Genomic DNA, 17,312 nt, shown 5'->3' with positions numbered 1-17,312 from the left:
AGACCTCCCCCCCCACCACCAACCATGACCTTGGCTGCCTGCCTTGACATGATCCCCAGACCCAGTCAAAGCTTTACACCCGGCCACGTGTTTAAATGTGTGTGGCCACTGCCTGAACACTCAAATCCAAGGGACCTGAAGGGAACTCTTTGTGTCCAAGCGACTGAGGTTCCTCCATCCGTGCAGAATGCCTCCAATGTCCCCTTCATCCTAGGGGGAGGAAGGTCTCGGGAATGTGGCATTTAAAAGGGTCCCCTTCAGAGTCGAGGTGGGTACACAGCTGGCTTAGTACGGAGAAAGCAGAAGTACAGAAGGAGGCCTGGAGAACAAATTCCCCTAGCTTGAAATACCTGGCCCAGGGCCTCAAGGTTGTCCCGCGCCTCAAGAGCGGAAGCGTCGGGCAACACGGAGTTTTAGACTTTAATAGTGAAGCCGAGGCTGGGCCGCGGGGAAGGCCACTGAAACCGCGCTGAGTCCGGTGACGGTGACGCGGGGAGGGGAGGGCTGGGGAAAGGGACCGCTTCCAGGGGGACGGGCCTCGGAGGCTTCCCGGGAGCGCGGGGCACAGTCACGGCTAGACTAGGCGGCGGGACCAAGGCGCAGCTGGGGGCGACCTTTGCGCAGGGCGGGGCGGGGTGGGGCGGGGCCGGACCGGGACCCTGGCAACCCCCGAACCCAGACGCGCGGCCGCAGAAGAGTCGAGCAGGCCGCGCGGCGACCGAGCCGGGGTCCGGCTGCCGCCACTATGGACATCCCGCCGCTGGCCGGCAAGATCGCGGCTCTGTCGCTCGGCGCCTTCCCCTTGTCCTACGCGCTTAACCACGTCTCGGCGCTCTCGCAGTGCGTGAGGGGAGGGGCCAGGCCAGCCCCGGGGAGGGGTGCCGGGCTGCGGGGCCGGGTTGGCAGTGGCTGGGAGGGACCATGCGCGGGCGGCAAGCCTGGCTCCCCGGAGCCCGGAGCCCGGAGCCTGGAGCCCCTGCGCAGCTCCAGCTGGGAGGAAGGGACCTAGGCCGAAACTACCCAGCCCCATGCAACCTGAAGTTCCCTCTCTGCCGGCCAGGGGGCTGTGTGGTGGGGGTGGGGTCGCTCCGGGGACGTTTAGGATTTGAGGAGAAAGGTTGAGGAGAGGGCCCCTTCCCACCCCACACAGGACAGAGTTTTGGAGGGTTTCTGGAGTTTCCCAGGGATGTGCCCAGCTCCAAAGTTACCAAAGGTCAAAGTATCGTCCCAGATAAGGGCCTAATGACCCAGCTCTTGACACAGGCACACTCGGACTCGCGTTCTGTTCTACCACCCCTAGCAGATAGCCCCTCCATTGCCTGTCTCAGGCCTGAGACTTTATTCTGCTAAGGTTTGGCCCACCCTGTCTTTAGTCTCAGTTTCGCCCACATGCTGTGACCTCCCTTGCTTCCTAACCCTAGACCCCAGTCCTGTGGATCCTGCCACTGGGTACTGGGCATCTATAGGCCCCTCATACTCCCAGACCTAGCTCCACTAGACATGGGGTAGAGAGAGTCTTGACTGTGGGGTTGGCTCCTTGGGTACAAATTCCTGGCTCCATTTCCCCTGGATCCTGGGTGAGTCACGTTGCTTCTGGGAGCCTTTCTTCAACGTATAATGAACAGAATCCTCGACCTTGGCTCATAGGTAGAGTTAAGGACTATAAATTGTGTGCAAAGACTTGTATGGTCTTATCTGATTACTATAATTGTCATTGTTGGTCAGATGGGACCAGGATGGGAATCTTAGGTGTCAGAGGGGTCCATGAGAAGGTAGGAGCCTGGAGAACGTGTAGGGGAGTGTGGGACCCTGGATGGCTTTCCCACCCACCCACTCTGCCCACCTGTTGTTGGAGGCTTCCAACCTGACTTCTATTTCTTATCTATGCAACTGGTTGACCTGTCTTATCTGGTTGATGGGACAGATCAGGGCAGGGGTAGGGTGTGGTTGACAGAAGCATTTGAACTTCAGCTGGGAGGAGTCAGGAGCTTCAGAAAGTGAAGTGTATGGGACTGAGCACTAGAGACCTTGCAGGCTTGGGAGGTGGGTCTGGCTACAGAGGGGCTTGGTGGTGTTGAATGACTGAGAGCAAATTGAGTTGAACACGGGATGGGTTGTATAGTCAGAAAGAGTTGACTGATGCCCTCTCTGTACTTGGCCCAAGTAGGGCAATGATTCTTCTAAGGAGTCAGGGAGGGCTTCCTGGAGGAGAAGCCATGAAAGATAGGCCACAGAGTAAGAGTAGGAGTTTGCCAAGTGGAAGCGACTTCTAGAAGGAGGTCCCAGGAGGGAGAAACAGCTCAGGTAACAGCCTAGTGATGGAAAAGAGCAGTTGCAGGGAATGAGATTCCTGGTTGGAAAGACACCTCAGTCTTGACATCTGGAGCATCCTGGAACCTGCTTTTACCCTCACCAGGGTGGGTGGGCCTCAGCATTGAGCCTGGCCCCTCTGACTTGTTTTCCCTCTCCACAGCCCCCTGGGGCTGGCATTGATGAGTGCCCTGATCCTGGGCCTGCTTTTTGTGGCTATCTACAGTTTGTCCCCCGGCGAGATCTACTATGACCCACTCTATGCTGGTGAGTCAGTCAGAGAGAACTGTGTGAGCGGGGTCCTCCACCATCCCCTTGAAGGGCTCCCATCAGGCTGGAGAACCTTAAAGACACTGGAGAAACCACATTGGTTGGGGAACCTCAGAGGGCCTTCCCCTTCAGACTGGGGCTCCTGAGAGCAGGACTGTCTCTTCCCATCAGACTGGGAGCCCCTGAAAGACCATACTTCCTCATCACTTTGGGATTTCCTCAGGGTAGGGTCAGTGCCTTCTCAGCCTGAGGCCTCCCAAAGGCAGGACTGTGCCTCCTCAACAGGGCTGTGGGTCATGTGACCTGTGAATAGGCAACCGGGAGCAATTGGGTGTGGTTCCTTGCCTCGACTCTGAGTCCCAGACTTAGCGGCCTCAGGCCCCGCCCACATCCGGGACAGGCTCTGCCCACTCTCCCCGCAGTGTTCGCTGTCTTCTCCTTCACCTCGGTGGTGGATCTCCTCATTGCTCTCCAGGAAGAGGGCTATGCGGGGGGCTTCATGGAATTCTTTACTAAGGAGGTACGTAGGGGTCGCCCGGGTTGCCTCCTGCCCTGCGGCCCAGCTGAGCCCTGATCTGCCCTGGCAGGGAGAGCCTTATTTGCGCACCGCACATGGAGTCTTCATCTGCTACTGGGACGGCACAGTTCACTACCTCCTCTACTTGGCCATGGCTGGTGCCATCCGCAGAAGGTGCATGGGGCAGGGTTAGAGTTTGGCGGGGGAGTGTGGCACCTGGACCCTGGAGATCAAGTCCTCAGGTGGGGTCCCAAGTTTGGGTGCAGTCAGCAGTGTCTGTAGGGCAAATCATGAGTCCTCTCTAGGGCTCCAGCCCCGAGTAACCCAGAGAAGGTTCCAGAATGCCAAGGTGTAAGTGGTAGTCAGCTCTCTTCTCTTGTACGCTCCTGTGCCTAAACAACCATTTGTGTCCTTCGACAGACAATCTGTTCAGTCCCTCATTCACCTCCCTGTTGTCCCTTCTGTCCTGGACAAAAATGGGAGGTACCCAGAGCTGGGGAGCCAAGGGTGGATCCTGGGCCCTGGCTAGGGCTCTGAGATAGGAACAGGCATCTGTTGGTCACCCCTCCATACTCCACCGCAGGAAGAGATACAGGAACCTTGGACTGTACTGGCTGGGATCTTTCGTCATGAGCGTCTTGGTGTTTCTCCCAGGAAACATCCTTGGTAAGGACTTGGCTTTGAAGGATCCCGCCTCCTCAGGCTGGGTTACCTTCCTGCACCTAGAAGGTTCATAGGTAGGTCTTGGGAAGTAGAGGGGAGAGGCAGCCCAGTATGTGGGGATGGCTGAGCTAGAGAGATACACAAGATGTATTCAGAAGCAAAGAACAGCTGAGAGAAAGAAGCCATATCCAGAAAATAAATTGAGTCAGTCCAGGCTGAGGGGTCTGGACACCATCTGATGAGCACTGGGGAGCCAGAGGTGTTGGAGCTTGAAAAAGGACTGCATTTATGAATTACTGCTTCCAACCAGGGATTCTGGTGTGACTCACCTATGGGTCTGGCCAGGCCTGAGTGACACCCCCTCTCTCCTACCATGACAGGTAAATACAGCTCAGAGATCAGACCTGCCTTCTTCCTTGCCATTCCCTATGTGCTAGTCCCATGCTGGGCTGGCGTGAGGGTCTTCAACCAGGCCCGGGCACCAATCTGCTATGCCCCCAATGTGGTAAGTGCCTTGCCCCCAGACAGTTCGTTGTGCCAACATGCCTGAATGCTCCCCCGACCCCCATTAGAATTGCTTCTGGTCCAAAACATTAACTCTTTGGAAGGATCTCCTTGGCCATTAGGAAAGAAGGGATGAGCCTTTATCAAGTGCCTGTTGGATACCAGACTTCTCACGCTGTCTCTCTCCCATGGGACAGGTACAGGAGGAACAAAGCAAGGGTATCCTGCGACGTCCAGTAGACCTGGCCCTTGTCATATACCTCACCCTCGCCGGGTTCTTCACCCTCTTTCGGGGCCTGGTGAGTCTGCAGTGGTCAGCCTACTTTTCTTCTGCCGCAGCTCCCTTTCCTGTCCCCACCAATCATCTTCCTTTAACCAAAGCGAAAAGGCCACTGCTCGCCTGTCTGATCATCCGGGAAGTTCTTCATCCAGTCTGATCCGTGTCTGTCCATGACAAAGCCCCATTCCCTATAACCTTCCTAGCCAAAGTGAAAGTGAAAGAACCAAGGCTAGGGGAGGTCAGAGCAAGGGGTAGGGGACCCACCTGGGAGGGTGGAGAAGGCTTCTTGTGGGAAAAATTTTGAGGTGGGTTGTTGGTTTGTCTGTCTGCCCCAGGTGGTGCTTGACTGCCCCACAGATGCGTGCTTTGTCTACATCTATCAGTACGAGCCATACCTACGGGACCCTGTGGCCTATCCGAAGGTGCAGGTGAGAGGACAGATGGGAAGAGAGGACCATATGGTTCTGCAAGGGGTAGAGGCCTAGCAAGCCCTCTTGGAAGCAGGTGCCAGAAACACAAAAGTCAATCTGTTGTCCTCCCAAAAATGTCTGTCTTCCAATGAAGGCAGATATGGTCTTCAAGTATGGCTGGATCTAGGTGCCAAGGATAACTCTGTCTTGGGGCTCTGTTTTCTTTGCATGGACTCCACTCCCAGGTAGTCACTTTGTGGGATTGCAGAGACAATCCTTGGGCAGCAGCAGGCCTCCCTCCATCTGCCCTACTTAGCCACCCCAGAGGAATGTGAGCAATTATTTCTCCAGAGCTTAAGCACAAACCTCAGACAGGCTCTGATTGGCCCTCGTGCCATCATCACTGAATAACAGGTGCATCCTGTCGCTGATTATTATGGCCAGCGGGCCTGGAATGGTCCAGTTGGCCAGGCCTGGGTCATATGCCACTTCTGGAGTAACATGGGTGGGCTCAGTGTGTGTGTGTGCATGTGGCCAGGGGTGGGGGTGGGTCGAGGGAAATTGAGGAGCAGTGTGCACAGGGTTGCGATGTTCAGAGAGCCCCCCCCCCCAATCCTGGGCAGGGTCTGAGGCTGGCCGGATTCTCCCTGGGGGCCTCCCCCTCAGGAGGCTCAGGGAGGCAGCTACTGCTCATCCTATGGGTTGTGTCCCCCTCAGATGCTGGTGTACATGTTTTACGTGCTGCCCTTCTATGGCCTGGCTGCCTACGGCCTCATCTTCCCTGGCTGCTCTTGGCTGCCTGACTGGGCCTTGGTGTTTGCTGGAGCTGTTGGCCAGGTATGGCGGTGTGTGGGGGCAGAGGGGTGGGGTCTGTAGGGAAGAAAGTTTCTGCCTCCCCATCAGTTTCCTTTTATGCTCTCCCTGGGCAGGGGGGTTGCTGAGCCTCTAAGGGGCCCCAGTCCCAGCTTCGTACCTTAGGATTCCCTGGTCTTGGGGAGAAAGGACCTAACACTAACACTCCCAACCCCGTGGGGTCAGAACTTGGGAGAGGCAAGACTAGGGGCTGAGAGCAATTGCAGAAGGGGAAGATTGCCTAGAAGAGTGAGCCTAGGAGCTGGGCTTTGATGTATGGGTATGAGTTCTCTAGGCAAGGAAGAGCATTGCAGGAATGGGAACAGCATAAAGACACAGAGGGGAGTGGTGGTTTAGCACAGCCACAACGCCGAGAGAGAGTCAGAGGCACAAGAGGCTACCTAGGGTAGGGAAGAACAGGAGGAGAAGCTGGACCCACATCAAGGAGATGGGAAACAGGGTGGCCCCACAGAAAGAGTGAAGATAGTTCCGGTTAGACAGCTGGGAAGAGGCTCACGGACAGATGGACAAGGGCACAAGAAATGTGGCGACAGCATTATTTAGAGGCAGACAGATGGACTAGAGAGGGGAGACAGGTCAGCAGCTAGTGAGAGGGACAGGGACCCTCTGGGCTCCCTAGGGTGGGATATTAGGGATGCTGGGCCTTGTTCTTTCCTGACCCCTGACCTGTACCTCCTTGTGTGGCCACTAGGCACAGTTCTCGCACATGGGGGCCTCGATGCACGTGCGGACGCCCTTCACCTACCGCGTGCCTGATGACGCCTGGGCCTGCTTCTTCGGGAGCAACCTGCTGTATGCGCTGGGTCCCCAGCTGCTGGCCTTCCGCTGCCTGTGGCGGCCTGCCTTCTTCCTGCACCCGCCCCCTGGTCCCCTGGCCCACCACAAGAAGGAGGACTGAGAGAGCTGGGACTCCCTACGACTGTTTTCATGCCCAAAGAGCCCTGCCCCGGGAAGGGTGGGCTCGGTCTCTTAGAGTCAGGAAGTATATCTCCAGGTGTCTTTGGTCCTGGCTGTGGTGGTATAAGCCCAGCGCATGGGGTGGGACACCCAGGGACCCTCAGCTGTCACAGTATTCCAATCCCACACAGACTGCTCCACGCCAGAGTTTACCTATCATACTCACATGGATCCTTTTAGTAAAAACAAAAACAAAAACAAAAAACCACAAAACTTTTAAAGCCCCAGTATTGCTGCTGCTTGAGTGTTTCAGGATTCAGAGGTGAGGGATTGCTTCTCTGGGGGCCTACCATCACTGCCAGCATGACCATCGGAGCTGGAGGTACTGGCTAGCAGAAGTCTGCCTCTGGTTGGTGTGTATAGCTCCATCTTCCAGATGGGAAAAACAGAGGCTCAGAGAGGTCCAAAGACCTGTCTGAGGTCACGATCAGGAGAAAAACATCCAAAATCCAAGCTCTGACAATAAATTATAATAAATGATGATATGGCCCAGTTATTAAGCACTTACCATATACCATCACCAAGGGCCAAACTCAAGTGCTACATGCTGGATCTCACCCTATATTCCAGATGGGGAGACTGAGCCTGTAGGCAGTCAAGGTCCTGGTTGGAGGTCATGGCTCCTAGATGCATCTGAACTCAAGGACCCCATGCCAGCCTAGCCTATCCAACCATGGGCCCTATAACCCTGCCTCTATTGTATGGTTGGCTCATATTTTGGGGAAACTGAGGCTGAGGAAGCTGCCAAGGGGTTGGGAGAAAGGCACATTTTTTTCCTGATTGGATTTTTGAACTTGAGTGAAGGGCCAGGTTTGGGCATGACTCAGCGGCAGAGTGGGTCAAGGGCTTGATCAGTCTCCCCTGCTCCCGCTCCTACTGACATTTATTAGGCCCCTATCGTATGTCTAACCATTGGATCTTCACCAAGGAACCAGCACACCATTTCCCAGAGGTGGAAACTGAGGCTCAGAGAGACCAAGCCTCTCTTCTAAGGTCCTGCAGCAGGTGAGAGGCACAGTCCGATTTGGACTTGTTGCTGCAGGTTCCCTCTGCAGAGTGTGTGACAATTGTGGGGCCCAACCCCACAGAGTGAGCACCTTTGGGTATCAGAGCCCAGGACACGGCGACGGCCATCAAGTGACAAATGGGAAAACTGTGACGTGCAAGCCAAGCCCCTTTCCCAGGTTACTCAGACCTCTGGCTCACCGTGGGCATCCTAGATGGAAGACCGTCAGGGCCCCCCTCCTCCATCTTAAAGAGAGTTAAACTGACGCCCCGAGGTTCCTCTGCCCGCCCAAGATCAGCCAGCAGAATCAGCGACGTGGTCCTGCATTCACTGTCCAGTGCGGTCCTTCCTCCGCCCGCGCCCGGGTTTCTTCGCGGAGCGCGCGTCGCCGCGTCGCCTTTAAAGCTCCTCCCCGCACCCCCATCCGCCTCCCTCCTCCCCTTGCAGGCAGACGCCGGGATTGCGCCGCCCGAAGGAACTGGCCCAGTCCTTCCTGCGTGTGCGGGGAGCGCAGTCCCGGCGCGTAGGGGCCGCTCGGCAGGGGCCGCACCGGCAAGATGGTGAGTAGGGCGCGGGCGCGGGTCCGTGTAGGTCCCTCTCTGGGATTCTGTCTCGCTCCTTGTCTTAATCTACGTCCCTCCGGGTTCCTCTTCTCAGTCTCTCTCCGCTCCGTCTCTCCCATCCCTTCCTTCTCTCACCCTCTTGTATCTCTGTTTCTCGAACTCTGCCTCTCATTTTATATCCCTCTCTGCCTTTCCCTACTTTTCTCTCCCTCTTTTTGTCTTCCTGGTCCCTTTTCTTTTCCTCTGAGTCTCCGTCTTTCCCTACCTCCAAGCCCCCTCTTCTTTCTTTTTTCCCCTCTTGCTCTCTTTGCTCTCTCCCTTTCAGTCTGTCTCTCCATCTTTCCATACCCTTCTCTGAGTCTCTACCTCTCCACCCCCATCTCTCCCTGGTTTTCTGTCTCTTTCCCTTTCCTCGCCCTCTCCCCGTGTCTCTACATCTCTGTGGCCCTAACCCTCGCGTCCCACAGCCTCCCCCCGCCGCCCGCACACCCCGGCCGGCCAGTTTGCTGCAGTCTCCTGGCGCACGGATAACCTTGCTGCTGCCGCGGCTCCAGCTCCTCCCCCTCCCTCGCGATCCCGGCCAGGGATGGCCTGAGAAGGGGGCGGAGCTCCGAGCGGCCGGTGTTGGGGTTACGGGATCTGGCGGGTTGCTGGCGCTGGACTGAGCGCAGGTGAGCCCAGGGGCGTGGGCTTTGCGTAGGAGCTGGAGTGTGAAGTCCGGGGACAGTGCGGGGGACAAGGGGTGAGGGCTGGGAGGGTCTGCTAGCCTTCTCCTTGAGAGAGTCCCCTGGGACCCTGGCCTGGGTGGGGACCTGGGCATGCGAGAAGTCCTGGCCGTGAGGAAGGAAGGTCAGGGGGCTAGTCCTACGACAGGCAAAGTCCAGGAGGCTGGACTGAGTGCCCTGTGCCCCCAGGTGTGTGCTCGGGCGGCCCTCGGTCCCGGCGCGCTCTGGGCAGCGGCCTGGGGAGTCCTGCTGCTCACGGCCCCCGCAGGGGCGCAGCGCGGACGCAAGAAGGTCGTGCACGTGCTGGGTGAGTCTGGATAGCGGAAGCCGGTCTTGCCCCGCAGGAGCAGTGGCCGAATGTGATTGCCTGGATGCAGGGAGGATATAGGGGGTAGGGCTTGGAGCCTTCCTAGCGGTCACAGTCCCCCACCCTCGCCCCTCCCCCTCTGAGTCGCAGTTCCCTTTCCTGATCTCCTTTAACCTTACGATCCCCTGACTTGCGCCCAAGCCTTCTTCCCACAACACTTTCATGGGATCCCCTTCCCCCGGTTCCTCACCCCGCCCCCTGGGACCTCTTCTGAACCCTGCTTGGCCCTCCCGCAGAGGGTGAGTCTGGCTCGGTGGTGGTGCAGACGGCGCCTGGGCAGGTGGTCAGTCACAGGGGTGGCACCATCGTCCTGCCCTGCCGCTACCACTATGAGGCAGCTGCCCACGACCACGACGGCGTCCGTCTCAAGTGGACCAAGGTGGTGGACCCACTGGCCTTTGCTGACGTCTTCGTGGCCCTGGGCCCCCAGCACCGAGCATTTGGCAGCTACCGTGGGCGTGCCGAGCTGCAGGGCGACGGACCTGGGGATGCCTCCCTGGTTCTCCGAAACGTTACGCTGCAGGATTATGGGCGCTATGAATGCGAGGTCACCAATGAGCTGGAGGATGACACTGGCATGGTCAAGCTAGACCTGGAAGGTAACCAGCTTGTGGACGGAATAAAGCATGTTTTTAAGAGAGCAGAGGGGGAAATATTGCAAAGGACAGAAACCAAATCAAGTTGGCCTGAAAGAATTTGAGGCTTGGTAGGGTAGGGTAATGGTTCTGATCTGAGGTGAATTTGCTCTCCAAGGACACTGGCCATGTCTAGAAATGGGTTGCTGATGGCATCTAGTGGGCAGAGGGCAGGGAGGCTGCAGTATATCCTACCATGCACAGAACAGCCCTCCACAGCAAAGAAGGAACCAGTCTAAAATGTCAATAGTAAGGACTTTGGGAAACCCTTGGGGCTGAGATCCAGGGACATCCACTCATACCATGTCAGGAATTCCTCCCTCAGTTCTCTTTCCCTAAGTGGGCTTTCTTCAGGCAGGTTTCCCCTGATGGATCCAAAAAGTAGTGCCAGGCTTCCATCCTCCAACTTGGCAATAAATTTCCTCGCAGTGCTAGCTGGAGTCCCAGAGTTGTCCCTCATTGGCCCAGGTTGAGTCATGTGCCCATCCATAAACCAATTACTGTGACTGGGAGATGGGATGCTCTGATTGGCTGACTATGGACCTGGGAGGTGGGGTTTCTACCTGAAAAATTCTCTCCCACTTGTTTTTTGCCTTCCTCAGTCCATATGAGAAGATTCTAGAAGAGATTTCAGAGCCCTCACCTGCTGTACCTCCCAACAATAGCAAATAACAGCAATAATAGCAGCAGGTTTCCTTATTGTCCAAAGTAAACGAATCTCTTGTTGAATTTTCCCAAAAACTTTGAGGGAGGTGCTATTACCAGCAGATGAGCAACAGGCTCAGAGAGGTTAGACCTTGCTTGAGGTACATGTGAGCGACGTAGTTAGGACTCAAGCTTCCGTCTTCAGGCTCCAGGTGTTCACTTGGCCCCTGTTTGCTCCTCCCTCTGTCTGCTGAAAGATCCATCTGCCCCTCCAAGGTCTGCCCCTCAAGCACACACACACACAATGCTGTTGAAGTGAGTTGACTGTGGGTCCAATGAGGGCAAGTTATAAGAACTGAAGGTGGAAGAGAAACCAGTGGGAACTGCCCTGGACAATGCTGGGGATCAAAGAGGTCTTTGCCCAAGGTCATACTTTCAGGGGCTCCCTGTGGAGGAGTCAGCACTGGACACATACATTCCCAGCTCCATCAGCTCAGGGCTTGACCAGCGTGAAGCTCCCAGTGCTGGGGGAATGTCAGAAGCAGTGAAGACTGAAGGGAGAAGGGTTGTGGGGGCTGGGTTTTGAAGGATGAATAGGAGTTCAGCAGATGGAAGAAATGGAAAGTACATAAACAGATCTCCTGTGGTGGAAAGGGAATGGATAAGATTAAGTATCTTAAGAGGGAGGGTCAAATGAATCCCAGACTTAAGGCAAAGGGAATCACAAGGGGTTGTGAGGTTGCAAACAGCGTGGTCAGGTCTACGGCCAGAGTGAGGGATGGAGTGGGAAGTCTAGGTTGAAGAGTCACGCTGCACCCCAAATGTTAGGTGGGTAGGGGTGGGCTGGGATTCCTCAGCTGAACCCCCTACGTACGTCCTCCTAGGAGTTGTCTTCCCTTACCACCCCCGTGGAGGCCGCTACAAGCTGACCTTCACGGAAGCTCAGCGCGCCTGCGCTGAGCAGGACGGCATCCTGGCGTCGGCAGAGCAGCTGCACGCGGCCTGGCGCGACGGCCTGGACTGGTGCAACGCAGGCTGGCTGCGCGACGGGTCCGTGCAGTACCCGGTGAGCCAGCCCCGAGAGCCCTGCGGCGGCCTGGGCGGAGCCGGGAGCGCCGGGACCGGCGGCGCCACCGCCTCCGGGGGGGTGCGCAACTATGGCTACCGCCACAATGCCGAAGAACGCTACGACGCCTTCTGCTTCACGTCCAACCTCCCGGGTGTGTAGGCCCCGCCCCTAGGAAGGAGGCCCCGCCCTCCACTGGCTTGGGGTCCGCCCCGCCGGTGAGGCCCCGCCCCCATAGAACCCTCTCCCCAGTCCCCCACCCTCTCAGTCTCTTTCCCACCTTCTCAGTTTCCTCCTCTTAGCCCGTCTATCTACTCTGGTCCTCGGAGGTCCAGACCAGGATATCCCACCCCCGGACTGCCATGGCGCAGCAATCACGCATCGCCTGGCACCAACACTACCCTGGACACGGCTGGGGTCCAGGACTGCAGGAGAAAGGGTGTTCCTCAATCCTGTGGCTGGGGTCCTGGGTGGCAGGCACGTGGGGGGGGGATGGGAAGCGTTCTGAACCCGGAGGAGGCCAGATCCCGGGAGTGGCCTTAACCACTCTCCCCCACTCCACTGCAGGACGTGTGTTCTTCCTGAAGCCGCTGCGGCCTGTGCCCTTCTCGGGAGCAGCGCGTGCGTGCGCGGCGCGCGGCGCGGCCGTGGCCAAGGTGGGACAGCTGTTCGCTGCGTGGAAGCTGCAGCTGCTGGACCGCTGCACCGCGGGCTGGCTGGCCGACGGGAGCGCGCGCTATCCCATCGTGAATCCGCGCGCGCGCTGCGGCGGCCGCCGGCCGGGCGTTCGCAGCCTGGGCTTCCCCGACGCCACGCGCCGGCTCTTTGGCGTCTACTGCTACCGTGCACCCGGCGCGCCGGACCCCGCACCCGGCGGCTGGGGCTGGGGCTGGGCCGGAGGCGGCGGCTGGGCCGGAGGCGCGCGCGACCCGGCCGCTTGGACCCCGCTGCGCGTCTAGGCCCTGGGCGCAGTTGGTTTGGGTGCTTGGCGGCTGGCCGAGTGCTCTGCGGTCTCTTGGAAACAGACCACGTGACTGGAGACTGGCCACGCCTCCTGCGGTACCCTGCAGGCTGACCAGGTCTTCTGGGGTCTTTGACCCCTGGCTGCCCTTCCTGGGGTCCTCATAGACTGCCAGTTCCGGGAGACTGATCAAGCCCCCACCTCTCCTGGACAGTGGATCTCCCTCCTCCCTCGACTTCCCCAGGAGATGGGCTATGTCCCCTGAAGACCCCTGGAGGCCAAGAAACCTTGAGGTCTCCTGAAGATTGGCCACGCCTCCCGAGGTTACTTGAAAACAGAACTACCCCCCACCCCTTCGCGGTCTCCTGGAGGCTGGACCCCCAGGATTATCTGGAGAGTGGCCTCAGGCCCTCTGCATCTCCCTGGAGACTGAAGAAGACTGTTCCCTTATGGTCATCTGGACCCTGAACCCTCCTCCCCCTCACACGCAGAGAAACCTCGGAGTTCACCAGGTGATCATGCCCAGTGGTCACATGGAAACTGGGCTTCTGTCCTCTACCCTGTGGTGACCTGGAAATTGGGTATTCCCATTCTGCTGCCTTCCCCTGTGAATCCCTTGAAGTTTGCCGATTAACAGGCCATGTTCCCAGGTCACCCTGAACACCCCCACCCTTCCAGTTTCAGGGGAGACAAACCTTGTCTGTCACCACTAAAACAGAATGATATGCCCCAGCCGGCTCGCATGACTGGTGGCCGTGCCCCAGCCCTCAGGTATCTCTTTGGAGGGAGAAAACCCACTCCCATCTAATGGATGGCCTCTTTCCCAACTGTCAACAAAGAGACCATCCCCTGGGCCCAGGGATCCATAGGATCCATGTCACTCACTATGGAGACGAGCTGTCCCACTTCCCATTGTTACCAAGGTGACCAGCCCAACTTCTACCTGTAACCTAGTCATACAGCCCTTCCCTCATCAGTCACACCCATGGAGCTAGTGCCTGCCTCCTCCAGCTGTAACCATGGATACCACACGTTTCCCATCTCACCTCCGGGATTCCAGAGAGCTACAACTCTACTTCTGAATGTCCCCATTCTTACCAACAGCCCTGAAAACCATTTCCTCCCCCAACTGTCCTGAGAGTGACCCAACATTCAGTTCTCCAGCTCTCATGGGAGTTCACCATGGGAACAGGCTGCCCCAGTGCACCCCAGCTCCTGCCACTCTCCAAACTCTGCCTCCAAGCTGCTGAAACCCCATAGCTGTTCCCATGGAGACCAAACTCTGGTGTCTGAGGTCACAGAACACCTTTCCCTCTAGGCTTTCCCAGGTCAGCAGGGCCCCGCCCCACCAAACTATCGCCATAGAGACTGTCAGCGTAATTCCCATGACAATCCACTCCAGCTCTCAGGAACTTCTTACTGAGGGTCGGAACTGCACCCCTTAGGGCTTCATGTCTGCCCTTAACCAGATAGGCCCAGGCCCCCGGGCAGCATCCCTAGGTATGGCTGGACTTCTGGAGCTGCTGGACACCCTCCGTTTGCACGCTAACTCTATCCCAGACAACAGTGCACGAGACACCCTTGCAACCCCCAGGTGTTGGCATTGCTGCCATACAGATGAGCCAAATGACTCTGGCAGGCCTGGCCCTTTATCCCGTGCAAGCACTGGGCTCCCCCCTTCCCTTCTGAGACTACAGCTCCATTCTCACAGAGCTCCTCTCTCCTCTAACTTCCCCCGGCCCCCACATTCCACTCCTTAGAGATCCAGGAGAGATGGAATGTTTTTAAGCTTCAAAATCCACAGTGAGCTCCAGGTTCTAAAGGGCAATTTGTGCTAAGAAGTTAGCCAGACACCCCTCCCGCTCCCAGTGTTGAGAGCCAACTCAGGAGAGACGGTCCATGAACAAAGCCACCCCAGCCATGGCAGACCTCAGCTCCAAGGTGTTCCCTGGAGTAGCACGGAGGGCCTTCCTGGACCCCCTCCCCCACCACCTTATTGTCACATCCATCTTGAGGAAACCCATCTGTGAGTTTGGGAATCCGGTGGGCTCGGGTTCGAATCCTGCCTCTGTGACCAAGTGACAAGCCTGTTTTCCTCCTCTGTACCAGAGCTGTTCTGAGATCCCAGTGAGTGCAAAGCATACAGCAGGGGCTCAATTAAAAAAGTGTTTGTTTGTTTGTTTGTTTGTTTTTGAATGAATGAGAAAATGGAACAGCTGGTGGGTAATTGCTTCATAAATGCACTTTGATGGACAAAATGTTTCCCAGCTGGGGGTGTGTGTGGTGATGATTTGGTTGGGAGGCATCCCCCTCGTTCCTCAGGACCATCCTCACTCCCCAATGTCTCCCCCTCTGCCTTCCCTCATTCTGCCTTCACTCTCTTCCTTAAATCATCCCCTCCCCTCATGTGTCCAGCCCCTTTCAGCCCTGGCCTGATTGGGTTGATGACACACCAAGTGGTCCCTCTCAATCCCCCAGGCACAAAGTGTGCAAAACTGGATGGAAAGTTCTTCACCAGGAAGGCAGAGAGATTGCAAAATTTCCCTGGTGCAGAGGTGGAGTAGGGGTGGGGGGATCATGGACGGAGAAACATTGTAAGTTTCTGGGATACAAGCAAAGGGAGAAGAGGAAAAAGTGTAAAAGTGATTAGGCTGTAGACGTGAGATAGTCGATGTTAACTTACCTCTCATCCTTCAATACCAGACGTGACAACTTCCAGAGACTCAAACCACTCATCTGAAGGCAGCGCCCAGCCCCTGGGTTAGACGGCCTTGGGCTCCAGCTGGGCCTTAGCTTCCTTGATTAGGGGAATGGTAGGGGACATATTTCCAGACATGAGGCATGGGATTTCTAGAATCCCGCCTTTTCCCCGCTGGCATCTTTTCTCCCTTCCGTGGTTCCAGTTTTCCAGTTTTCCTGTGAATATGTAACTTTCTAACCACCGCAGGTACAATGAGAGTCGGAGGGGCTGACACCACCCGCTTCTAGTGCTGGCCACACCTCCTTGGGAAAACCTGATTGGTTCAGGGAGGGAGAGGGAGGGAGGGGGACCGTGCCACTGAGTCCCTGGGATTTTGGTGAACCAGTTAGGCCACCGGAACCTTAGTTCTGCTGGAGTTGCTGCATTGTTGGAGTGGAGGTCTCCAGGGCCCACCTGAAGGAGAGCTAAGGGATGGCAACCCGGATAGAAACATTCCTGAAGCCAGATATTCCGAAAAATCGCTCTTTCCCATCGTACACCTCCCAGTTCACTGTCCTGACACATCCAAATTTTCTTACAAGCCCTTCCAGAGATGTTTTGTGTTCATTCAAGCAAACATGCATATGTATTTTCCCCCATTTTTACACAAATGGCATTTACACAATTCACACTGTTGGAGAATATCTATCTAGTTCCAAGACATTTTTATCATCCCCAAAGGAAACACCATACCCATTAAACAAACTCACCCCCATTCTTTCCTTCCCTCTCCCCTCTGCCCTGGCAGTTGCTTATCTACTTTCTGTCTCTCTAGTTTTACCTATTCTTGATTCACATAAATAGAATCATATAGGGACACCTGGGTGGCTCACTCTTTAGGATTTTTTGGTTTTTGTTTGTTTTGTTTTGTTTGACTCTTGATTCTCTGCTCTGATTGTATTTTCGGGTGGTGGTAAGGAACCCTGCACTGGCTCCAAGCTGGGGGTGGAGCCTGCTTGAGATTCTCTCTTTCTCCCTCTGCCCCTCCACCCCCACTTGCTCTCACTCTAAATAAAAAATAAAAATAAAAATGGAATCTTATGTGTCCTTTTGTGTCTGGCTTCTTTCACTCAGCATAATGTTTCTGAGGCTCATGTTGTGATGTTTATCAAGACTTCATTCCTTTTTATGGCTGAATAATATCCTGTGTCATGTATATGCCCTGTTCTCTTTATTCATTCATCAGTTAATGGACATTTGGGTTTTTCCACCTTTTCGGTGATTGTGACTAATGCTGCTATGAACATCCGTGTGCCATGTATACTTTTCAAGTCACTCTCCTTTTACTTAGTATTTTATTTTGGAGATAGTTTCAATCGCCAAATCAAGATCCCCCACCCTCACATTCTTTTGAAGGTCGGCTGGAGCATTCATTGTTTGGATGCGCCATAATTTGGTAGCCTGTATCCTAATGGCGGATGTTTAGATTTCCCTATATTGCTGTTACTAATAAGTACCCGCCTCACCTCACACAAATTCTAGCATAATTGGGAGATGACATTAGAAGTTGTTTAATCAAGGAGTGAAACTTGCCATTTTGACAGCGCTCTCCAGCTCTTCTTAGAGGCGGGGACAATATAGACCCCACCAGTAATAGATGTACCTGCCTCTTTCCACACATCCTAATCAGCATCGTGTGTTAACACTTTTTACTTTAGCCAACTTGATAGGTTAAAAAAAATTCTTATTGTGGTTGTCACGTGCAATTCTCTTATTATGTGTGAGCCTGAGCAAACATCCCCCACAATGACCTTAGGTGCAGGTGGGTGAGGAAGTCATAAATCATTCACAGTTTGAGTGTGTTGTCATTGTTGATCAAT

The 17,312-nt window shown here is 55.7% G+C and overlaps 2 protein-coding genes across 2 annotated transcripts; both read left to right on the top strand.

Moving 5' to 3' along the window:
* The first annotated feature begins 710 nt into the window (after positions 1-710).
* Positions 711-6,984, top strand: TM6SF2 (transmembrane 6 superfamily member 2). Its single transcript, XM_032867768.1, has 10 exons — positions 711-840; positions 2,474-2,577; positions 3,003-3,100; positions 3,168-3,271; positions 3,681-3,763; positions 4,141-4,265; positions 4,462-4,563; positions 4,880-4,972; positions 5,672-5,791; positions 6,519-6,984. The coding sequence occupies exons 1-10, from the start codon at positions 746-748 to the stop codon at positions 6,723-6,725; spliced, it is 1,131 nt and encodes a 376-aa protein (XP_032723659.1). The 5' UTR covers positions 711-745; the 3' UTR covers positions 6,726-6,984.
* A 969-nt stretch (positions 6,985-7,953) lies between these two features.
* Positions 7,954-13,916, top strand: HAPLN4 (hyaluronan and proteoglycan link protein 4). Its single transcript, XM_032867767.1, has 5 exons — positions 7,954-8,350; positions 9,268-9,385; positions 9,682-10,044; positions 11,610-11,945; positions 12,359-13,916. Exons 1-5 carry the CDS (start codon positions 8,348-8,350, stop codon positions 12,748-12,750), a joined length of 1,212 nt encoding a protein of 403 aa, XP_032723658.1. The 5' UTR covers positions 7,954-8,347; the 3' UTR covers positions 12,751-13,916.
* The last annotated feature ends 3,396 nt before the right edge of the window (positions 13,917-17,312 follow it).

This window comes from Lontra canadensis, unplaced genomic scaffold, assembly GCF_010015895.1.
Source record: "Lontra canadensis isolate GAN:19392208 unplaced genomic scaffold, GSC_riverotter_1.0 scaffold35, whole genome shotgun sequence".
In the NCBI taxonomy this organism is placed as follows: domain Eukaryota; kingdom Metazoa; phylum Chordata; class Mammalia; order Carnivora; family Mustelidae; genus Lontra; species Lontra canadensis.
Note: the sequence above shows the minus strand (reverse complement) of the source record. Positions and strands in the feature narration are given on the sequence as shown.